This window comes from Entelurus aequoreus, linkage group LG04, assembly GCF_033978785.1.
Source record: "Entelurus aequoreus isolate RoL-2023_Sb linkage group LG04, RoL_Eaeq_v1.1, whole genome shotgun sequence".
NCBI classification, from domain to species: Eukaryota; Metazoa; Chordata; class Actinopteri; order Syngnathiformes; family Syngnathidae; genus Entelurus; species Entelurus aequoreus.
The window spans coordinates 4,544,156-4,569,970 of NC_084734.1; the positions used below are offsets into that span (position 1 = coordinate 4,544,156).

The 25,815-nt window shown below is 40.8% G+C and overlaps 1 protein-coding gene across 4 annotated transcripts in view; it reads right to left on the minus strand.

Moving 5' to 3' along the window:
* The window catches only part of LOC133648208 (protein diaphanous homolog 1), a 232,003-nt gene that overhangs the window by 142,126 nt on the left and 64,062 nt on the right, over positions 1-25,815 (minus strand). For all 4 annotated transcript variants that reach the window (XM_062044059.1, XM_062044061.1, XM_062044058.1 and 1 more), the window contains 3 exons: positions 24,502-24,681; positions 16,619-17,206; positions 11,629-11,743 (listed from right to left, as the gene is read on the minus strand). In XM_062044059.1, the coding sequence (XP_061900043.1) occupies positions 11,629-11,743; positions 16,619-17,206; positions 24,502-24,681 (883 nt within the window). The remainder of the gene's footprint in view (positions 1-11,628; positions 11,744-16,618; positions 17,207-24,501; positions 24,682-25,815) is intronic.

Below are 25,815 nucleotides of genomic sequence, written 5' to 3' on the forward strand. Positions count from 1 at the left end.
TATCAGCCGATATATACAGTCGTGGAATTAACACATTATTATGCCTAATTTGGACAACCAGGTATGGTGAAGATAAGGTCCTTTTAAAAAAATGAATCAAATAAAATAAGAAATAATTTAAAAACATTTTCTTGAATAAAAAAGAAAGTAAAACAATATAAAAACAGTTACATAGAAACTAGTAATTAATGAAAATTTGTAAAATTAACTGTTAAAGGTTAGTACTATTAGTGGAGCAGCAGCACGCACAATCATGTGTGCTTACGGACTGTATCCCTTGCAGACTGTATTGATATATATTGATATATAATGTAGGAAGCAGAATATTAATAACAGAAAGAAACAACCCTTTTTTGTGAATGAGTGTAAAAGCGGGAGGGAGGTTTTTTGGGTTTGTGCACTAATTGTAAGTGTATGTTGTGTTTTTTATGCGGATTTAATGAAAAAAATATAAAAAAAAATACTGATAATAAAAAAAACGATACCGATAATTTCCGATATTACATTTTAACGCATTTATCAGCCGATAATATCGGCAGACCGATATTATCGGACATCCCTAATTATGAGTCTTTGTTTGTTTACTTACTACTAAAAGACACGTTGTCTAGTATGTTCACTATTTTATTTAAGGACAAAATTGTTCTTCGATTGCAATAATAAACATGTTTAATGTACCCTAAGATTTTTTGTTAAAATAACCCAATAATGCAATTTTTTGTGGTCCCCTTTATTTAGAAACGTATCGAAATACATTTTGGTACCGGTACCAAAATATTGGTATCGGGACAACCCTACATTTTAGTAATAAAATAAACCGAAACAACTGTAAAACAGAGACAAACGTTGATCATGTAATAAGAAAAATATGATAATACTGATGAAACTGATTTTTTTTAATTATATGTAAAACTACTTAGCTTTTTAAAATGTTTTTGTTATATACATATGTCACAGCCAATTATGCAAATTATACAATGACGTCATATTGCCAGAACCCTAGCCAGGCCCGCCACCACCACAAATAGATTTGTGGGAACCACTGCAAACACCCACACAAGAATCGGAAATGGCGAGTCAGACGCTGGCAGACATTTTTTTCTCTTATTGCTATAATCGCTACTTTGAATGATGCAGAGACGACAACACAGCATCACATAGAAACCCCTTATAGAGAGAAATTAGGATCCAGTAGCTTAATGAATCCCATTAGCGCCTGCAACATTATGCACAGCACTCAAAGCCTTGTAGCCACATGTGAACTAGGCTGTTTATTATTACATAGGCTCACAGCAGGCGTCTGATTACAGGCCTTTGCACCCACAAAGCACACATGAAAATATTGTGCACCAAAGTCACACAAAGTTCTAAAATGTTGCACGGAGAAGCAGCTGCAGGAAGTCGGCAATTAAGCCTGAGAATGTTCTCCAACACCCAATGAAAAGCGAAGCTGTATGCATTTTTAATTTCCCAAACCTCACTCAGCTTAATGACAGAGAACAAAGCACATATTGCTAATAATGCGTGAGCTCTGTTTTTGAATGAGTGGGAAAACACTGGGAGATGAACTGTGTGTGTGTGTGTGTGTGTGTGTGTGTGTGTGTGTGTGTGTGTGTGTGTGTGTGTGTGTGTGTGTGTGTGTGTGTGTGTGTGTGTGTGTGTGTGTGTGTGTGTGTGTGTGTGTGTGTGTGTGTGTGTGTGTGTAAAGTCAACAGCAGCGGCTTAATGAGATCAGACATATTAATAGAATTTAAATGAAGAATTAAACCAACATCATACCGCACACAATTTGCCAAGCGTTTAGGAAATGCTTGATGATGGATTCTCTCTAAATGCTAAGAGAATGATTACACACAAACACCAGATAATGAATGCTCTGTGCCTCTGAGCAGTTTAAGTGGCGCAAACCAGACCTAAGAGGTTGTCAGCAGGATCTGCTCGTTAGGGAAAACTGTCCTAACCTATGGATAAGTCGACTAAATAGTCGCATCAAACTATAAGGGATATCAAAACTTCATATCAGTTATATTGACCAAAATGATCACGATTATCAATAATATTGTGTACTTTTTACACACAAATCCTGTCCTGGGCGTGACGTTAAAGTGCATCCGGCAGTGGAGGCTGCTCTATGGGGTCTTGGGGCACTAGGAGGTTAACCCCTTTACTACTGTTACCCCAGGTGGCCTTTGGCAAAGACCTAGTACCTGACTGCCTGCCCCCTAGCCAGGGATACAGTGAAGACCTCAACGGCGGAGCAGGCGGAAGATTTAAGAACTACCACAATGGCGGAAGAAGGCTGCAGCAGAAAAGGGCCCCCAGTCGTCTTGGACTCTGTGCCACTGGACCCTGACCCGATTTCTGCCAAGGATGGTGTGGTGACTGTCTGTGCACTAGTCTCCCCACGTTAAACAAAGTCACGCGCAGGCATCCTCCATAAAGGGATACACCCCTACCAGGAGGATCGTCATACTCGTTCGAATGACCGCCGATGATACACACAAATCTTTTTAAAAAGTACTTTCTTGGCAGAGAAACATTAAATATGGTTCTGTCTTCAAACGAGCTATAAAGATGGGTTGCATATGACGTCATATCGTTTTTTTTCTTCTTCGCGGCTTAATCCACACAATGGTCGAGCAGCTTTAGCGTGGCATTAAAACAAGTGAGAGTGAATGTAGAGCTTGAGCAGAACATGCTGTACTGCTGGCTCTTCTTGGGTGTTGGATAGGGATGTCCGATAATGGCTTTTTGCCGATATCCCGATATTGTCCAACTCTTTAATTACTGATACCGATATCAACCGATACCGATATATACAGTCGTGGAATTAACACATTATTATGCCTAATTTGGACAACCAGGTATGGTGAAGATAAGGTCCTTTTTAAAAAATAAAATACAATAAAATAAGATAAATAAATTAAAAACATTTTCTTGAATAAAAAAGAAAGTAAAACAATATAAAAACAGTTACATAGAAATTAGTAATGAATGAAAATGAGTCAAATTAACTGTTAAAGGTTAGTACTATTAGTGGAGCAGCAGCACGCACAATCATGTGTGCTTACGGACTGTATCCCTTGCAGACTGTATTGATATATATTGATATATAATGTAGGAAGCAGAATATTAATAACAGAAAGAAACAACCCTTTTGTGTGAATGAGTGTAAATGGGGGAGGGAGGTTTTTTGGGTTGGTGCACTAATTGTAAGTGTATCTTGTGTTTTTTATGTTGATTTAATAAAAAAAAAAAAGAAAAAAAAAGAAAAAGATACTGATAATTTAAAAAACGATACCGATAATTTCCGATATTACATTTTAAAGCATTTATCGGCCGATATCGGACATCCCTACTCACAACCTACCAATCTCAGGGCGGACACTAACCACTAGGCCTCCCCAACCTCCTTATGCTCTCTCAGGGAGAGCATGTCCCAAATTCCACGCTGCTGTTTTGAGGCATGTTAAAAAAAATAATGCACTTTGTGACTTCAATAATAAATATGGCAGTGCCATGTTGGCATTTTTTTCCAGAACTTGAGTTGATTTTTTTTGGAAAACCTTGTTACATTGTTTAATGCATCCAGCGGGGCATCACAACAAAATTAGGCATAATGTGTTCATTCCACCACTGTATATATCGGTATCGCTTGATATCAGAATCGGTAATTAAGAGTTGGACTATCGGCAAAAAAGACATGCACCGGGGGATAGGTAGAATGGCAACACTAAATTGGCCCTTGTGTGTGAATGTTGTCTGTCTATCTGTGTTGGCCCTGTGATTAGGTGGCGACTTGTCCAGGGTGTACTCCGCCTTCCGCCCGAATGCAGCTGAGATAGGCTGCAGCACCTCCCGCGACCCCAAAAGGGACAAGCGGTAGAAAATGGATGGATGGATGGCAAAAAAGCCATTATCAGACATCTCTAGAGCAAAGAGTGGCTTTTTTGAAGGAACTAGAATATAAAACATGTTTTCAGTCATTTCACCTTTTTTTGTTAAGTACATAACTCCACATGTGTTCATTCATAGTTGTGATGTGACAATCTACAATGTAAATAGTCATGAAAATAAAGAAAACACATTGAATGAGAAGGTGTGTGCAAACGTTTGGCCTGTACTGTATATATGGTATACAGCAGGGGTCACCAACCTTTTTGAAAGCAAGAGCTACTTCTTGGGTAGTGATTAATGCCAAGGGCTACCAGTTTGATACACACTTCAATAAATTGCCAGAAATAGCCAATTTGCTCAATTTACCTTTAACTCTATGTTATTATTAATAATTAATGATATTCACACTTAATTGAACGATTTAAAAGAGGAGAAAACACGAAAAAAATGAAAATTAAATTTTGAAACATAGTTTATCTTCAATTTCGACTCTTTAAAATTCAAAATTCAACCGAAAAAAAGAAGAGAAAAACTAGCTGATTTGAATCTTTTTGAAAAAACTAAAAAAAGAATTTATGGAACATCATTAGTCATTTTTCCTGATTAAGATTAATTTTAGAATTTTGATGACATGTTTTAAATAGGTTAAAATCCAATCTACACTTTGTTAGAATATATAACAAATTGGACCAAGCTATATTTCTAACAAAGACCAATCATTATTCCTTCTAAATTTTCCAGAACAAAAATTTTAAAAGAAATTCAAAAGACTTTGAAATAAGATTTAAATTTGATTCTACAGATGTTCTAGATTTGCCGGAATAATTTTTTTGAATTTTAATCATAATAAGTTTGAAGAAATATTTCACAAATATTCTTCGTCGAAAAAACAGAAGCTAAAATGAAGAATTAAATTAAAATTAATTTATTATTCTTTACAATAAAAAAAATAAATTTACTTGAACATTGATTTAAATTGTCAGGAAAGAAGAGGAAGGAATTTAAAAAGGTAAAAAGGTATATGTGTTTAAAAATACTAAAATCATTTTCAAGGTTGTATTTTTTCTCTAAAATTGTCTTTCTGAAAGTTATAAGAAGCAAAGTAAAAAAATGAATGAATTTATTTAAACAAGTGAAGACCAAGTCTTTAAAATATTTTCTTGGATTTTCAAATTCTATTTGAGTTTTGTCTCTCTTAGAATTAAAAATGTCGAGCAAAGCGAGACCAGCTTGCTAGTAAATAAATACAATTTAAAAAATAGAGGCAGCTCACTGGTAAGTGCTGCTATTTGAGCTATTTTTAGAACAGGCCAGCGGGCTACTCATCTGGTCCTTATGGGCTACCTGGTGCCCGCGGGCACCACGTTGGTGACCCCTGGTATACAGTATATGTCTTCCACTTTTCCAGCAGAGGACAACATAACATTTCTTGCTAACTGAAGATGTGTTGAGCATTGAGTCAGGTGCATGTAAAGAGCAAATCAGGCACTCCATTTGTTGTTCAGCCAATAGATGTGACTGCCACCATCTCATCGCTACCCTTCCACAAAGTGCAAAAATCATAAGTCATAACCCTGCACTGTGTTCCCCTGCAATGCATTTTCGTGTGGGCGTGTGCGCTGCTTGGCAGTTGATGGAAAGAACGAAGGGTCAGGAGGGGTGAGTGATGGCTCGGTGTAGTGTCTGTCTGACTTTGCCGTCTAATGAGGAACGGGAGACAAGAGAGCAGGAGAAAGGGCACAACAAGGATAGGAGGAATGCGGCAGGCCTCCCAAAGGTGAGGGATAAGGAGAAAGATGGTGAGGCCCAGACGAATGCATGAGGCCTTGAGAGGTACGTTTAAGTACGAGTAGCATAGACAAGGGGTGAAGGGTCACTCCGCATATGCTGTATGTAAGAGCCCTCTGCTTATAAGATGCATGGATGCATTGTCACGGCCACACAAACATGTATACAAATATTGAAGGTGAATCACATTTGCACTGAAAGCACACAATACACACAGAAAACACTTCAATGAGGCTTCAACACTTAGAAAGTGACAAGCAAAACCAAATACAATACCTTGTTTATGTCTCTTCTTCACCCTTTCTAAGTTATGTCTCGCTCTCTCACCAGCACACAAATAAGGCATTATATGACATACATAGGGCTGTATGCTCCCTTTATACAAAGCAAACTGAATGCAGTCTGAGCTCTGACTGCTGTGTGTACAAACTGTACGTCCCTGATGAGGACGGACGGATGGATGGATGGTTATTTCCCATCAGAGATATTTACAGTTATTTGGTTCCGACAAGGTCTCATCCGCACATAAAAGAAGACGTCCCAAGATTTCCGACCCGGCGGATGCGGACTATAGATGCCGACCACGTACACTCGCACAGCCAATAATAAATTACATCCTCGCAGGCAGGCAAACGGACAGGTGTGAGCCTATGAAAAGGCCACAGTGCCTTTATAGTCAGCTCTCAGAAAAGGTTATTAGACATCATCTGGAATGGGCGGCTGTCTTGGCCTATAAAAAATGAAAGTGGCGGTATATGGGTCATGGGAATAGGAGGGGGAGAAGGGAGGTTGTCAAATTAAGGCGTGACGGGGGAGCGTTACAACTCGCCATGCAGGTGAGTATAGATGGGACAGCTGCCAACGGTGACATTTTAACTGACATCAACAGCCACAATCTGGCATTTGTGCAGGTGCTCATTTGTTTATTCATGACACGTTTGCGGGACTGTGTGTCTGAATATGAAGGTCAGATGGAGACACACACACACACACTGAGTTGGCCATGTTGTCATTATGATATGAATATGGAGGAGTCGGAGCAGAAGGCTAGGTGACACTGGGACAAGGTGATGGGATTGGACAGGTGTGTTCGTGCGAGCGGAGAGCCCTGTGTCAGCACTTTGTGCCAGGACAGCAGGTGGCATGCGGAAGGGCATCGGCGACCTTCTCCTTATCGCTCCTTCCACCTTCATTCCCCTTTTGTCCCCCAAAAGTGCAAATGTATCCGATCCAGCAGTCTGCACAAGTCATTGAGAGGATGATCCCATCGGCTGACTCATGCATGGACTAATATGGGGGATCATATTTTGACATGGTGTCCAGGAGGAATGTAAATGTGTGGAGGGGGACAAATGAAATGAACCGCTGGTACAGGCTATTCTTACCTTTAGTAGCTGATGGAAGCAGCGCAGGATGGACATTTTAAAACGGGTACATGGATCAGAGAGAGAGGACAATGCAGTAGAAATGAAAAGCAGGGGGAAAAAAAAAACATTTCCTTAGATGACGGCACATTAATGATGACAGGAAGTACCGTATTTTTCGGACTATAAGGCGCACTTAAAATCCTTTCATTTTCTCAAAACTCGACAGTGCTTGGTTGTGCTTACCGACCTCGAAGCTATTTTTATTTGGTACTGACCCGTAAAAGGCAGTCACACATAAGCGATACGTGTAGACTGCAATATGACTCAAGTAAACACCAAAATGTTATATGTTCCATTGAAAATATAGAACATTACACACGGCGCTCAAAAATCTATCAAAATGTTTTAGTACGATTTTGGTAAGCTATGAAGCCGCACCACTTGATGGTTTGTACTGTGCTTCAACTTACGAGTATTATTATGGTGTGTGTATAAGGTAAGACATATTATCTGGCGTTTTGTTTCGCAATATTATGCAAAAGCAACTTTTCTTCCCTTCTGGTACCTGCTGATCTGTATTTGGATCTGCATAAGTCATGAAAAATTGCACGCATGGACACCGTAGTCACTATGCTTCTTCTTTTTCTTTCTCTTCTTGTTATGGGACACGTATCCTCCGCTGTTGCCATTTCTAATATAAAGTAGTGTAAAGTTCCTACTTACAGTCGTGGTCAAAAGTTTGCGTACACTTGTAAAGAACATAATGTGATGGCTGTCTTGAGTTTACAATCATTTCTACAACTCGTATTTTTGTGAGTGATTGGAGCACATACTTGTTGGTCACAAAAAACATTCATGAAGTTAAGTTCTTTTATGAATTTATTATGGGTCTACTGAAAATGTGAGCAAATGTGCTGGGTCAAAAGTATACATACAACAATGTTAATATTTGCTTACATGTCCCTTGGCAAGTTTACCTGCAATAAGGCACTTTTGGTAGCCATCCACAAGCTTTTGGCAAACTTCTGCTTGAATTTTTGACCACTCCTCTTGACAAAATTGGTGCAGTTCAGCTAAATTTGTTACTTTTCTGACATGGACTTGTTTCTTCAGCATTGTCCACACGTTTAAGTCAGGACTTTGGGAAGGTCATTCTAAAAACTTAATTCTAGCCTGATTTAGCCATTCCTTTACCACTTTTGAGGTGTGTTTGGGGTCATTGTCCTGTTGGAACACCCAACTGCGCCCAAGACCCAACCGCCGGGCTGATGATTTTAGCTTGTCCTGAAGAATTTGGAGGTAATCCTCCTTTTTCATTGTCCCATTTACTCTCTGTAACAGCTCAATTTTTGTTTCATCTGACCACAGAACTTCCCTCCAGAAGGTCTTATCTTTGTCCATGTGATGTCAGATGAAACACAAATTGAGCTGTCTGGCCACAATACCCAGCAATATGTTTGGAGGAGAAAAGGTGAGGCCTTTAATCCCAGGAACACCATTCCTACCATCAAGCATGGTGGTGGTAGTATTATGCTCTGGGCCTGTTTTGCTGCCAATGGAACTGCTGCTTTAAATGGGACAATGAAAAAGGAGGATTACCTCCAAATTGTTCAGGACAAGCTAAAATCATCAGCCCGGAGGTTGGTTCTTGGGCGCAGTTGGGTGTTCCAACAGGACAATGACCCCAAACACATCTCAAAAGTGGTAAAGGAATGGCTAAATCAGGCTAAATTTAAGGTTTTAGAATGCTGAAGAAACAAGTCCATGTCAGGAAACCAACACATTTAGCTGAACTGCACCAATTTTGTCAAGAGGAGTGGTCAAGTGGTCAGTCAGAAGCTTGTGGATGGCTACCAAAAGCGCCTTATTGCAGTCAAACTTGCCAAGGGACATGTAAGCAAATATTAACATTGCTGTATGTATACTTTTGACCCAGCACATTTGCTCACATTTTCAGTAGAGCCATAATAAATTCATAAAAGAAACAATCTTCATGAATGTTTTTTGAGACCAACAAGTATGTACTCTATCACAAAAAAATAAGACTTGCAGAAATTATTGGAAACTCAAGACAGCCATGACATGATGTTCTTTACAAGTGTATGTAAACTTTTGACCACGACTGTATATCTGTCAGTAAACTTGCCATGAAAGCGCTAAAACATAACGGTGTAGTGAGTTTACATTATTCAGCCAAGAAACTTTAGTTATTAGAGAGTTCCGGTCGTTGTTGCACTAGTGAGCCACGGATGAGGAGATGCTGCTCCGTTATTGATTGAAGTAAAGTGTGAATGTCATTAAAACAGTTAGCGCCATCTTTTGACACTTCTTCCACTCCCGTCCTTGCACGCTACACCGCTACAACAAAGATGACGGGGAGAAGACGCTGTCCAAGGTGAGCCACGTAAATAAGACCCGCCCACAAAACGGCGCATCTTGAAGCGACTGTCAGAAAGCGACTTGAAGATGATGTGTAAAACATAATCTATGCGACATTTTGACCAAAGAACCACCATTACATGTTATGTAGACCACAAGGAAGTCTTTTACATTTAGAAAAAAAACAAACCAATATGACCCATTTAAAGGCCTACTGAAAGCCACTACTAGCGACCACGCAGTCTAAAAGTTTATATATCAATGATGAAGTCTTAACATTGCAACACATGCCAATACGGCCGGGTTAACTTATAAAGTGACATTTTAAAATTCCCGCCACACTTCTGGGTGAAAAACTCCTTTGGATATGATTTATGCGCGTGACGTCACAAAAGCAACGGAAGTGGTTGGACCCCATCGGACCCGATAGAAAAGCCTCTTGTTTTCTTCGACAAAATTCCGCAGTATTCTGGACATCTGTGTTGGTGAATCTTTTGCAATTTGTTTAATGAACAATGGAGGCTGCAAAGAAGAAAGTTGTAGGTGGGATCGATCGGTGTCTTAGCGGCTAAGTACAATATTGTAATATCTGTGATATTTGCATTAGTGTACTGTGTCTTTAAGGGTTTGGGGAACGCGCATGCGCGAGTGAGTTGGCGGAGAACTTGAGTGTGTGTGAGCGTGACTTTTGGCTAACAGCAGCTCGTGTATGTGAAGTGTGAAGTGAAGTGAATTACATTTATATAGCGCTTTTTCTCAAGTGACTCAAAGCGCTTTACATTGTGAAACCCAATATCTAAGTTACATTTAAACCAGTGTGGGTGGCACTGGGAGCAGGTGGGTAAAGTGTCTTGCCCAAGGACACAACGGCAGTGACTAGGATGGCGGAAGCGGGGATCGAACCTGCAACCCTCAAGTTGCTGGCACGGCCGCTCTACCAACCGAGCTATACCGTCGGTGTGTGCGTTACTTTTTGAACTACAACCAGTTACCGCTTGTTAATAAAGCGATTGAGCAATTTGTTTAATGGACAATGGAGACTGCAAATAAGAAAGTTGTAGGTGCGATCGGTGGAGCGGCGGACTACAGCAACACCAACACCAGGAGGTTGTGTTGTGTTTTGAGCAGGATAACAGACGCACTACGGTGAGTCTAGCTTTGGCTTCCAAACATTTGATCGCTTGCCCGTACGTGCGTGTCGATATGTGCATGTGACGTACGTAACTTTGGGGAAATATATGTTTCTTGCCGACTCTGATGGCGGCCGGGGTGTCGTCAAAAGCGTACAACGCCCGCCGCCACATCTAAGTTAGCTACGCAGCTAGGTTAGCTTCTGTTTTTTTAGCTTCGCCAAGCGGAATATTATTAATCGTGTATTTACATGTTCATGGTTTAATTGTATTATTGATCTTCTGTCTATCCATCCAGTCAGGGTTTTTTTTAATTTAGTTTCTATCTGCATTTGAGACTGCTATGCTATCGCGTTGGCTACGCAGCTAGGTTAGCTTCTGTTTTTTTAGCTTCGCCAAGCGGAATATTATTAATCGTGTATTTACATGTTCAGTCACTGTGAATGTCCATTTCGCGTTCTCGACTCTCATTTTCAAGAGGATATAGTATCCGAGGTGGTTTGAAATACAAATCCGTGATCCACAATAGAAAAAGGAGAGAGTGTGGAATCCAATGAGCCAGCTTGTACCTAAGTTACGGTCAGAGCGAAAAAAGATACGTCCATCACTGCCTCTCAAGTCCTTCACTGTAACGTTCCTCATCTACGAATCTTTCATCCTCGCTCAAATTAATGGGGTAATCGTCACTTTCTCGGTCCGAATCTCTCTCGCTCCATTGTAAACAACGGGGAATTTTGAGCAGCACTACCGCTTGTGACGTCACGCTACTTCCGGTAAAGGCAAGGCTTTTTTTTATCAGCGAGCAAAAGTTGCGAACTTTATCGTCGATTTTCTCTACTAAATCCTTTCAGCAAAAATATGGCAATATCGCGAAATGATCAAGTATGACACATAGAATGGATCTGCTATTCCCGTTTAAATAAAAAAAATTCATTTCAGTAGGCCTTTAATGCGCCTTTTGTATGAAAATAGACCTGACTCGACCCGCTCATCGGCAGTGCGCCTTATAATCCGGTGCGCCCTATGGTCCGGAAAATACGGTACATGTAAAGTAGCCTCACACTCACTCTTAGTCTGCGAGGAGAAGGCCAAGGTGAGTTTGGCAAAGAGCTCATTGTTCTCAAATTTGTCCTCTTCGGCCGAGGTCCAGAAACTGTTCTCGGAGAGGTCTTCTGGTCCAATCTAAAAGAGAAAGTGACGCCAGTGAGACAGATAGGGCAGTGGAGAACAAGGAGGAGACATTAAAATAAGATTCATCCCTGTTACAGAAAGTCATCATCACCTCCAAAATAGTGTTTATGTATGCACCTGCCAATTTGTGCTAGGAACATTAGGGCTGTAATACAAAGAGGCAAGGGCATTGTAGTCGAGGGAGGGGAAGAGGATAGAGAGGAAAGGAGGAGGGAGAGAGGAAACAAGCAGTCATTTTCTATAATCTGCACACAACAAAGAAGCTTTCGCTTCAAACCTTCACATGGAAGTCTAACAAAATAAAGAAGATAGTACTTTTCTCCGCCCCCTCCCCCTTACTTGGGTTCTCTAACTACTGCCTTTATTTCTATTCTGGGCAGTTACATTTAACTTGGTGGTTTCTGTGTTCTCATTAGACAAAATAAGGAGTGAAAGTAAATTTACAGATATCAGGCTTTTCTAGGGGTGTAACGATACTTGTATTTGTATTGAACCGTTTCGGTACGGGGGGTTCGGTTCGTTTCGGGGGTGTACCGAACGAGTTTCCACACGAACATATTAAGTAGCCGCCTCCGCTTCCTTCTGTGTCTGTCAGTACTCTACACAGCACCCAGCATTGTCCCACCCACACAACCATCTGATTGGTTACAAACAGAGCGGTAACAGCCAATCAGCAGTGCATATTCAGAGCTCATGTAGTCAGTGCTTAGCGTTTAGCAGGTAATCATCAGGCGGCGGAGTCTCCCCAAATGATAATAAACACCCCCCAGTCAAGTACTAGTAACATCGCTATGAGCCCGTTGACCTTCTAGAAATATAAACTGCAGTTCAGCTCGCTCGCAGTCCTGGCTTGAGGTGAAGGCTAATTCGCTTTTAGCATAACGTTAGCTCATTTTGCGGTGTGTGTGTGTGTGTGCGTGTGTGTGTGTTAGTGTGTTACGGACAGCAAAGCCGTCTGTCTGTTATTTCACTTTACCTTTTTCTGTGTTGATTGAGCTGTGTTGAAGCAGCAAAAAAGGACATTATGTTAAATGAAGAGTTTCTGTCTCTGATAGTTGATATAATAATGTAACTGCATCATTAAGCCTACATGAACTCCATGGTGTTCAGGGACGAATAGTCTCTCCTATTGCACCATTTTTTCAGCTATAGCAGGGGTGTCCAAAGTGCGGCCCGGGGGCCATTTGTGGCCCGCAGGTCATTTTTTAACGGCCCCACGGCACATTTTAAAAATACGATTGAAAACAATTAAAAACATGATAAGTGGTATAAAAGAGCAAACAGGTGAAATGTAACAAGAAAATGTCGCAATGTATACTCTAATAACACAAAGCTGCCATGCAGGCTGTTTCTTTCTTCAATGTCATTATGAATCAATGACCTATTCAAGGCTCCAATTACGTCACATCTGATATATTTTGGGGGAAAATGTTGCATATTTTGTGTTTGCCATATAAAAAACTGAGCTGTTTTTTATAAAGAAGGGCCTAAAACGAACAAACGAAAAACAAACAACAATAAAACGTATTATTGACGGATAGATCTGAAGTTGATCTCGAGATTATTGTGTTAAAAGTAAACAGTAAAAAAAAATATAATTTATTTTTTAACACTATAATTATTTGGATCCCCAATAATTTTAGTGTGCTTTGTTTTTAAGTGTCATTGCTCAAAAAATAATAATCAATTAAAAGCAATGTTATTAGTTATTGACCTTTTTAAGGCTCCAATTATTATATAATCTCAAATATTCCACTTAAAAATTTTATTGTGTGAAAATATTGCATATTTTGTATTTTTTCCATAAAAAAACTGGGTTTTCTTTCACAACAAGAGCATACAACTTAAATCTTTAAAACAGTTTAATTGACAGATAGACCTAATGTTGATCTAGAGATTTAAAACTTGAATAATATTACAAATAATAATACTGAATAATGACACATTTTTAATATTTTTTTGACCAAAACCCTTTGGGGTCCCCGGGATCAAGCCTGAGTGGAGGCCTAAATGTATATTTTTTATACATATATTGGTTTTTAAAATAAAAAATATCAAAATGGCCCCCGCTTGCTTTGATTTTTCAGAATGCGGCCCTCAGTGGAAAAAGTTTGGACACCCCTGAGCTATAGTTACATGAATCATTAGTAATGCAGCAGCCTAGTTTTGAATGGCAGGGTCCCTGCTATCACATGTTGATAAACATATAACATTTACATAATAAATCAACTACAGGCTTCCCAAATGTTGTAATAAATTAAGCATGATGAGTTGACTTGAAACTGTTTAATGTTGCACTTTTTATATGTAGAAGAAAAGTTTTGTCATTTTATTTAATCTGAGCAACAACTTGAGGCAGTTTAATGTTGATTAACGTGGGCAGAATTATTATAGTGTTCCCAATGTTAAAAGGATAAAGCCATTGTTTACAAATTTGGTAAATAACCAAAACATTTCTATTTTGTTGTTTTCTTACTGTACCGAAAATGAACCGAGGTACGTACAGAACCTACATTTTTGTGTACAGTTACACCCCTAGGCGTTTCATAACAAACAAAGCCCAAGGTAGGGGTGTAGTAGCATGGAAAAGAGAGTGATTGTGGATGGGAGTGATACAAGTATGAGCTTAATGATCTGGCCAAAAAAAGCAAGAAGCACACAAAAAGGAGGTCGACATTAAGTGGGGGGGTAAAAAAATCATTTAAATTACAAAATAATTCGGTCCTTTCTGGCTGCGATTTAATTATCTTTCAGTTGTTGCAAGAAGAAGGCTTATTAAAACGCAATTTCTGTGACATCCTCGTCAAATATTCGCCAGAGCGAGAGAGAGCTAAACAATGATGAAGTCTGCTGGAGCCATTAAACAGTAGCTGGAGGCTAAAAGGAAGACAGAGGGCCATTTTGATGTTTTAACCATCACAGATGAGAGGGAGGAGCAGCGCATGAAGGATAGTCATAAGATACAAGTATGCAAGGCAAGTCGCTCCTCAGCCTCACTGTTAAAGCTCTGACTCACTGCTGTATCGACACACTAAAAGCCCTAATGCCAAACTTAACGACAGGATATATCGTTAAGCATATAAAAACACAATTACTGTATACTTTTACTTTAAAAGTTGAACACAACAATTTGCAGCTTAACCAACATTTGGATATGTCTCAAATGCGGAACACATCTTGCGGTTCAAACCATCGCCGTGCACGACATCGCAATGGCAAAGAAGAAGTGTGTTTATAACCCTGGAACTGGAAATGGTTCATGTGTTTGACCAACATTAGCAATAAAAGTACTTAAATATCAACAACATACACACCTTTATACAACCAAACAGATGCTAACCTAGCATGTAGCTAAAAGCATAATGGTCCATTACCAGCCAAGCCAATAAAGGGCCCATTTTTAAATAAGCCAAAAAGTGTACGTTCCTATTAACTGTTGTAAGGTCAACACAGCTCAAGATGTGCCTGCAGACCATACATGGTTCTAATTAGGGATGTCCGATAAAATCGGACTGCCGATATTATCGGGCGATAAATGCTTTAAAATGTAATATCGGAAATTATCGGTATCAAAAAGTAAAATGTATGACTTTTTAAAATGCCGCTGTGTACACGGACGTAGGGAGAAGTACAGAGCGCCAATAAACCTTAAAGGCACTGCCTTTGCGTGCCGGCCCAGTCACATAATATCTACGGCTTTTTCACACACACAAGTGAATGCCATGCATACTTGGTCAACAGCCATACAGGTCAAACTGAGGGTGACCGTATAAACAACTTTAACACTGTTACAAATATGCGCCACACTGTGAACCCACACCAAACAAGAATGACAAACACATTTCGGGAGAACATCCGCACCGTAACACAACATAAACACAACAGAACAAACACCCAGAACCCCTTGCAGCACAAACTCTTCCGGGACGCTACAATATACACCTCCCCAGCCCCCCCAACCCCGCCCACCTCAATTTCCTCATTCTCTCTCAGGGAGAGCATGTCCCAAATTCCAAGTTAAAAAAAATAATTGCACTTTGTGACTTCAATAATAAATATGGCAGTGCCATGTTGGCATTTTTTCCATAACTTGAGTTGATTTATTTTGGAAAACCTTGTTACATTGTTTAATGCATCCAGCGGGGCATCACAACAAAATGAGGCATAATAATGTGTTCATTCCACGACTGTATATATCGGTATAGGTTGATATCGAAATCGGTAATTAAGAGTTGGACAATATCGGAATATGGGCAAAAAAAGCCATTATCGGACATCTCTAGTTCTAATATTTGCAGCAAAGCCTAAAAAAATTGCCACTTGGTAACATTTTTGCTCTGTATCCATCTGTATCATCAAAGGGTGAGTCATTTGACTTTATTTCCGCTTGATTTTGTTTAAGTGAAGTGATGTGAATTATATTTATAAAGCGCTTTTCTCTAGTGACTCAAAGCGCTTTTACAAAGTGAAACCCAATATCTAAGTTACATTTAAACCAGTGTGGGTGGCACTGGGAGCAGGTGGGTAAAGTGTCTTGCCCAAGGACACAACGGCAGCGGCTAGGATGGCGGAAGCGGGGATCGAACCTGGAACCCTCAAGTTGCTGGCACGGCCACTCTACCAACCGAGCAAAACCACATTTTAATTTTGCAGTGGTCAACATTTCTTTCTTTATCTGTCAGTTAAAAATGCTAAGCCGGAAATGAATTAATTCACTTTTTATAATTTTATAAATTGAACAAGTCAGCTCTGACCCCAAACATACGAAGGTTTTACCGTAATCTATTCTCATTTTCATTCGAATAAACTAAGTACTAAACTTGTGGGTGTTCTGTAAGGGTATAATTTATGAGACTTATATATAACCTTTCTCCAGTTGGCTCTCTTCAGCTGCACCTCCGGCTTGTATTCCTTCTTAGGATGAAGGCCAAAAGGCAATGGAGGTGGTACAGGGGCACCCCAGCCCCCCATGCCAAACGGTGGAGGTGGAGGCATACCAGGGCCTGGGGGTGGAGGAGGCATACCAGGACCACCAGGTGGCGGTGGCGGCGGAGGAGGTCCCATCCCCGGTAAGGGTGGCGGAGGTGGTGGTCCTGCCATGCCTGGCAGGGGTGGCGGAGGTGGTGGTCCTGCCATGCCTGGCAGGGGTGGGGGTGGTGGAGGCCCCGGCATGCCTGGTAAGGGTGGGGGTGGTGGCGGACCCGGCATGCCTGGTAAGGGAGGCGGTGGTGGTGGCATGCCAAATTGACCCGGCAGAGGAGGTGGTGGTGGTGGTGGTGCATGTGGCATGATTGCATGGCCTGGTAGGGGGGGTGGTGGGGGTGGAATACCCCCAGTCTGGCCGGGGAGGGGAGGGGCTGGTGGTGGAGGTGGAAAACCAGGTGTTGGCACGGGAACGGTTACTGTGACAACTTTAGTCTTGGCCTCTTCCAGATCTTTGGACAGCTTGTCAATCTGAGGGACAGGAAAGATGGGACATAATGAACATTATTGTACTGTTTAATAATCCATTGTCTGCTTTATATTCCATTAAATCACATTACTTCTTGGCAAACTGGGCTATGTCCAAGTGATAGGCGTGCCAAGAAAGTGATTAGATTAGGCGGGACAAAGGAAGGAGACAGAGTGACATAGAGAGGGATTAAAGTCTGGGCAGTGTTGGGAGAGATGAGAGGCGAATGGAGGACAAGGCACAGTAAAACATAGCCAGGGATTAATTCCTCAAAGGAACTCAAATGGAAAAAGTTAAGAGTTTGAAACGAATGAAGGGAAAAAACGAGGTAAAAACAAATTGTTATTCTACAAATTATAACGTAGGTAACCAATTTGTCTTTCCTGCATTTGTATTAATGTGTCCTATTTCACTAATTAAACAATGTTGCATTCTGAAAGTTGTATATACTGTACATTTGGAGCAAGATTACACAGATGTATAGATCAATACAACTAATGCTCACCTTATATATATATTTTTTTATTTAACCAGGAAAAAATCCCATTGAGATTAAAAACCTCTTTTTCAAGGGAGTCCTGGCCAAAAGGCAGCAAAGTTACACATAAAATGACATTCTCATTACAATGACAAGATGGACATCAAGTAAAGCAGTTACAGATAACGGAGGCTCCTTCAAATACTCCTCAATTTGGATTTTAAAAAGCTTAAGGATAAAAATTCAGTCAGTTTCCAGTCTCTTTGTAACATGTTCCAAGCACAAGGAGCTGCCTAGACAAAAGCCTTTTTCCCCAGCTCAGTGCGAGCAAAAGGGACAGAGAGCAACAGCTGATCGTTGGATCTCAGTTCATAAGAGTTTGTACTTCTCTGTGACATCAATGCACAAATGTATTCGGGCAATAGTCCCAGAAGAGCCTTGTAAATACAAAACCCAAAACCAGTGAAGTTGGCACGTTGTGTAAATGGTAAATAAAAACTCAACACAATGATTTGCAAATCCTTTTCAACTTATATTCAATTGAATAGGCTGCAAAGACAATATATTTAATGTTCTAACTGAGAAACTTTTTTTTTTTTGCACATAATCATTAACACACACATTGCAAAAAAGTTGTCACAGGGGCATGTTCACCATTGTGTTACATGGCCTTTCCTTTTAACAACACTCAGTAAAGGTTTGGGAACTGAGGAGACACATTTTTGAAGCTTCTCAGGTGGAATTATTTCCCATTCTTGCTTGATGTACAGCTTAAGTTGTTCAACAGTCCGGGGGTCTCCTTTGTACTATTTTAGGTGCCACACATTTTCAATGGGAGACAGGTCTGGACTACAGGCAGGCCGGTCTAGTACCCGCACTCTTTTACTATGAAGCCACGTTGATGTAACACGTGGCTTGGCTTTGTCTTGCTGAAATAAGCAGGGGCGTCCATGGTAACGTTGCTTGGATGGCAACATATGTTGCTCCAAAACCTGTATGGACCTTTCAGCATTAATGGTGCCTTCACAAATGTGTAAGTTACCCATGTCTTGGACACTAATACACCCCATACCACCACAGGCATCAAATTCCAAATGAGCTAATATTTGCAAAAATAACAGTTTTCCAGTTCGAACATTAAGTATCTTGTCTTTGCAGTCCATTAATTGAATATAGGCTGAAAAGGATTTGCAAATCGTTGCATTCTGTTTTTATTTACCATTTACACAACGTGCCAACTTCACTGGTTTTGGGGTTTGTAAAAGTGTACCAATGACATCCCGAGAGTACAGGTCACAATGGTGTGTCATGGCTCTACAGTTTGTGTTGAACCCCAAAGAAGCATGGTAAACACAGTCCACTGTCTGAAGACAGGATTGAGTAGCATTCATATGAAAAAGATCACCATCATCCATCCATCCATCCATTTTCTACCGTTTGTCCCTATCGGGGTCGCAAGGGGTGCTGGAGCCTATCTCAGCTGCATTCGGGCGGTAGGCGGGGTACACCCTGGACAAGTCGTCATATAAAAAAATATATATATATATGTTTTTTCTTCCAGCATAATTGTGGTGCTGGGGTTAAAGCAATGTAAGCATGTTTAGCCGCTGCCTGACCAGGGCTCAGAAAATCTGCAGAGACTCCTCCCACCCCCACCAAGGACTGTTTTCACTGCTGGACTCTAGAAAGAGGTTTCACAGCCTCCGTAGCAGAACCTCCAGGTTCTGTAACAGCTTCTTCCCTCAGACCGTAAGACTCTTGAACGCATTAAAATAACCTCCTTAATTCCCCCCAAAAATGGATTAACTCGCTGGAATATAAAGACAATATAACATACATCCATAAACGTGGATGCATATGCAAAAGTGCAATATATTTATCTGTACAGTAATCTATTTATTTATTTATTTATTTATGTGGTTCTGTCCAGCTTCTCAGGCAAATCATATAGTAGATGTAGATGCCCAGATCGGCTGTTCACATTTACTTTACAAAAGAGAAGTGTAGGATACTTCTCTTGTTGCCTTATTTGTATTTGACTTTATTAAATGTATTTATATTATCATTTGGTGCAGCCGGGCCGGAGCAGGAGGGGATAGAAAGAGACAAAAAGGAAGACCGAGGGGGAAATTGAGGGGACAAGAGGGGGATAAGACAGAGAGACAAAAACAACAACAGCAAACACAACAACAACAACAATAGAGCAACATCCGCAAATAGGATATGTACAAATATGATGGTAAAAGTGATAGCAAAGAAGCAGTTAGCAAGATAATTGATAATACAGAAATGACAATGAGCATTATTACACTACAAATGGAGCAATACAAATACCAATACAAATATCGCTATTGATAATGAACAATACCAATAATTTACCTCTATTATCAACAATACAGTTGTTCAAATGCAACAATACATATACGTAATGATAACTAGATACAAAAGAATGCAGAAAAATGGAAGGGAAGAAAGAGAAGCAACCTACATTAACCTTGTAGATTGTTATAGTAAATATAGGTTAAGCTTTGTCAGTGTGCCATGTGTTATACCCAGTTTCCCCTAGGGCAGGGGTCGGCAACATTTACCACTCAAAGAGCCATTTTGGCAAGTTTCACAAATTAAAGAAAATAATGGGAGCCACAAAAAAAAAATTTAAATTTAAAATGAAAAACACCACATACAAAGCTCTTTGTGCTGTTAACCAGGGGTCTCCAACACACGCACCGGCACGCACTTTAATGTGGAAATTTGATGTTAGTGCGGCCGCGAGTTTTGAATGAATGGCGCTTGATAGCGTCATACTTGCCAACCCTCTCATTTTTCCCAGGAGACTCCCGAACATCAGGGCATGATGACACTGCTTTTGGCGCCCTCTACAGCCTGCCCTAGCAGTGTACCTGTTCAACCACATGTAGAATGCAGTTTCAGCTTGTTCACGTAAGTGACAGCAAGGCGTACTACCTCAGCAGCCACACATTTTACACTGACGGTACCAATACCCAGAATCCCATGCAGCCCTAACTCTTCCGCTCAACCAACGCACGGAGAGGGGGGGGTTGATATGTGGGGGGATTTGGTGGTAGCGGGGGTGTATAATGTAGACCGGAAGAGTTAGGGCTGCATGGGATTCTGGGTATTGGTTGTGTTGTGTTTATGTTGTGTTACGGTGGGATGTTCTCCAGAAATGTGTTTTTCATTCTTTTTTGGTGTGGGTTCACAGTGTGGCGCATATTTGTAACGTGACAATGTTAAAGTTGTTTGATACGGCTACCGTCAGTGTAAGCTGTGTGGCTGATGAGTAAGTATGCTTTGCTGTCTCCTATGTGTGCAAGTAAAAGCAACATACAACTTGTGGCCGGGCTGGCACGCTGTTTGTAAATGCTATAGAGGACAGTTACTGCAGTGCAATTAGGACACTCCCTTTATTTAGTAATTAGAGTGTAAATAGGATTATATTTTCCCTGGGAGCTACCTATGAGAGACACTGAGATCCATAAATCTCCTGGGAAAATCGGGGTGGTCGGCAAGTATGTAGCTGAGCCGCATCAGAGTGGTCAAAGAGCCGCATGCGGCTCCGGAGCCGCGGGTTGCCGACCCCTGCCCTAGGGCCTACCCAGTTTCCCCTAGGGCCTACCCAGTTTCCCCTAGGGCCTTCCCAGTTTCCCCTTAGGGCTAATCTATTTATTTATAACTGCACCTTATTGCTGTTTTATCCTGCACTACCATGAGCTAATGCAACGAAATTCCGTTCTTATCTGCACTGCAAAGTTCAAATTTGAATGACAATAAAAGGAAGTCTAAGTCTTAGACACCTGTGCAGGTGTGTGAGTGTAATGCTCCATCACATTCACATGTCTCTAATATGGCGCTTGGAAATCCTGTGTCGTTTCATCTGACTTTGAAAAAGGACAGGATAAAAAGGGCCTCTGAGGCGGCGAGCTTCCATAATGAAGCAGCAGATGAAGTGTTGGGCGTCGCATCAAACAGAAAGATCTCTTCATGACAAGAAATCTTGGATGGGCAGTGTCTCAAACAGAAAGGAAGGGAGAGCATCTTCCTTTAAAAGCCCGTTTGATGTCAAGGCTTTAGATAACTCTCAGTGTGAGTGTTGAGTGGCAAGAAGACAATTCTGCAGGCTCTCAAAACTTGGATGAATCTCATTTTGGAAACCGTAGAGTCTAAATGAAAAGGCGGCAGGCGCGCGCACACACACACACACACACTTTGTGAAGTGACGTGCGCACACACACCCTTTTTGACACACACACACAAAAACAAAGAGGCATGGAGGCAGGTTGTTCTGGGTCACTTGGAATGTTGGCTAGTTGGAGTTTGGGTGTCACAGAGCAGCAAAGTCCAGCTGGTGAAGCAGCAGGGCATTGACAGCCACACAAATAGGCTAAGAAAACCTCACACGTTTTTATGTGAGCCCCAAACATTATCTAGGAAAAAGTGCGATATTAAATATGAGGGGAAAAAAGCCACCCGGAATCATAACAGCTAAAGAAATCACATCAGGCTAATATCTTGCTTATTATATTTCATAACGTGTGCTGGTGAAACACGTTCTAGCAATAACCCTTTGTCTCTACCCTGGACGCCTGCAAATTACTGTCACCAGAATGCAACAAAAAGCCTCATATTGCCTCATAAATCACCATGATGGACGATTAAATGGGATTTCAGATGGACAAATAAAAGTATTTTTGTCACACGTCCATCAATGTTCCTTTCTTGTCCTTCCAGTCAGCCGTTGCACTCCCAGTTGCCCACTTTTCCGCATTTCAATGAGCTTCTTAATCTGGGATGGATTTAGCTTGCGTCACTATATCCTTTCAGTGGTATCCACGCTTTTCAAGCTATTCTCCTTACACAGTGCCTTACTTTGTTTAGGTGGGTGTATGAATATATTTGGCATCTACACTTCTGCAAAGACAGAACCTAGAAGTTTTCATACTTGCAGTTTTACCCCAATTCAAGGCCAAACACCGACTAAAGCAGAATCTCAACCCCTAGTCTTAGCCCTTCGTCGTTGTAGTGTCCCAGTTCTTCTGTTTAACTTCAAGGAAGGCGATGGGTATATCAATCAATTAATCAATGAAAGTTTACTTATATAGCCCTTAATCACGAATGTCTCAAAGGGCTGCACAAGCCACAAAGACATCTTTGGCTCAGATCCCACATCAGGGCAAGGAAAAACTCAACCCAATGGGCACAATGAGAAACCTCGGCCCTCAAAACAAAAAGGCTGAAAACGTCTCGGTATGATGACGTTTGCGCGTGACGTCACGGATTGAACGGAAGTATTGGGACACCACTGTGACACCACAGTATTCTGAACATCTGTGTTGGTGAATCTTTTGCAATTTGTTTCATAAACAATGGAGACAGCAAAGAAGAAAGCTGTATGTGGGATCGGTGTATTAGCGGCTGGCTGCAGCAACACAACCAGGAGGACTTTGAGTTGGATAGCAGACGCGCTATCCGACGCTAGCCGACGCTAGCCGCCGACCGCACCGATGATCGGGTGAAGTCCTTCGTCGCGCCGTCGATCACTGGAACGCAGGTGAGCACGGGTGTTGAGCAGATGAGGGCTAATGATTTTAGCATAGCTCTGTCGAGGTCCCGTAGCTAAGTTAGCTTCAATGGCGTCGTTAGCAACAGCATTGCTAGGCTTCGCCAGGCTGGACAGCATTAACCGTGTGGTTACAGGTCCAGCGTTTGGTTCGGTGTCTCCTGATAGTAGAAGTAATAATAGTATTGTTGATCTTCTGTCTATGCTTCCAGTCAGGGGTATGTTTCTTCTGTTTCTATCCGCAGTTAAGCACGATGCTATCACGTTAGCTCCGAAGCTAAAGTGCGTCACCGATGTATTGTCGTGGAGATAAAAGTCACTGTGAATGTCCATTTCGCGCTCTCGACTCTCATTTTCAAGAGGATATAGTATCCCAGGTGGTTTAAAATACAAATTTGTGATCCACAATAGAAAAAGGAGGAAGTGTGGAATCCAATGAGCCAGCTTGTACCTAAGTTACGGTCAGAGCGAAAAAAGATACACCCTGGGGTCCTGTACTGCACTCTAATCCTTTACTCTCACTTTCCTCATCCACAAATCTTTCATCCTTGCTCAAATTAATGGGGTAATTGTCGCTTTCTTGGTCCGAATCGCTCTCGCTGCTGGTGTAAACAATGTGCAGATGTGAGGAGCTCTTCAACCTGTGACGTCACGCTACTTCCGGTAGGGGCAAGGCTTTTTTTTATCAGCGACCAAAAGTTGCGAACTTTATCGTCGATGTTCTCTACTAAATCCTTTCAGCAAAAATATGGCAATATCGCAAAATGATCAAGTATGACACATAGAATGGATCTGCTATCCCCGTTTAAATAACATTTCATTTCAGCAGTCCTTTAAAGTTTTGGTGTTGTTTACAGGCGTCATGTTGCAGTCTACATGTATCTCTTATGTGTGACTGCCATCTACTGGTAACACTTTCCATTACCCCATGTACCAAATAAAATTGCTTAGAGGTTGGTAAGCACAACCAGAATTATTCCCTACATAAGGCGGGTTATAAGGCGCACTGTCGATTTTTGAAAAAATGAAGGGATTTTAAGTGCGCCTTATAGTCCGAAAAATACAGTATGACGACATTATATTGACCTCGCCAGAATTATGCCCCCCGCCCGCTACACACCTACTGCCACAAGTATATTGGTAACCTGTGAAAAAACTCTGCATGCGTACAACAAACCGATGATGTCATTGTCCTATGAATAGACAGACAGCCCAGCCCAGATAGGTGTGTATGTATGTACCTGCTGTTGCAGACTGCTTAGCTGTTCCTGCAGACCCTGGTTCTCTTTTTCTCGCTCCTCCTTGGAGCAGGCCAATAGCTCTTTCTCTTGGCTCAGTTCTTGCAGCTTTTGTTCGTAGTCGCCCTCCACTTTCTTCAGTTCCACCTGTAACTCGTGGCGTGCGGTCAACTCTGCGTCCAGCTAATGCAAGAACAGGGACAGACTTAAATCATTCTGTTTTGGCATAAAGAAACGCATTATTGCAGTTAGTTACATGGTGTGATTATTTACAATATAATGTAGATAAGCAAACAAGTGTAGAGAGAATTCTCAAAGCATTTTTAATAAACTGCATCATCATTTTACTGCGAACATGGACGAGGTGTACACCCTGAAAGCAATCATTAATGGACAAGAAGTACTACTACAGTACATGGATGAAAGGGGTCATATTTTTCTACACTAAAACACTTCCTTGTGGTCTGCATAACATGAAACGGTTGTGCTTTGGTCAAAATGTTGTAGATTTTGTTTTACAGACCGCCACAGCTCAGTGGCCTTGTGGTTAGAGCAGTGTTTCCCACACATTAATTTATTTGTGGTGGCCCGCCACGAAAGAATTACGTCCGCCACAAATTTAAAAAAAAAAAAAAAAATTTAAATAAAAAAAAATATATATATTTTTTTTTTTTGTCCTCTCCAGCTTCTCAGGCAAATCATATAGTAGATGTAGATGCCCATATCGGCTGTTCAGATTTACTTTACAAAAGAGAAGTGTAGGATACTTCTCTTGTTGCCTTATTTGTATTTGACTTTATTAAATGTATTTATATTAGAAACACAACATGTGTATATAACAAAGGGTGCAAAGTCTGCAGGCAGTAGGAAACACATGGTTAAGTGTAGGGAGTAAAACTGATGGCAGTCTAAAGTTCAAGATTTTTGGAGCTCTTTGTTCAGTGGATCAGATGTTTGATGAAGCTCTGTGTCTATCTACCACCACTACTGTTTTCTGTTTATTTGTCACTGACTGTGGCAGGACACCTGTTTCACTTTATGTTGCTGGTAAATAATATGGTTGTAGTAGTAGGCTAAAGTTAAATGATTTAGTATGCACTAATTAAAGGGGCAGAGCTTTAAGAGACATTTTAGCTTTTATATTTTATAAGATATATTTTTTGTAAGAACCACAATTAATATATTTCAGTGAATAACTTATTGTTCAAATCTGTATATAAATATGTACATAAAGTGTTGTAATTATATTGTAAAATGGATGGATGGATGGACGTTTAAAACAAAACTGTTATTATTAATTAGTAAGTATACATTTTT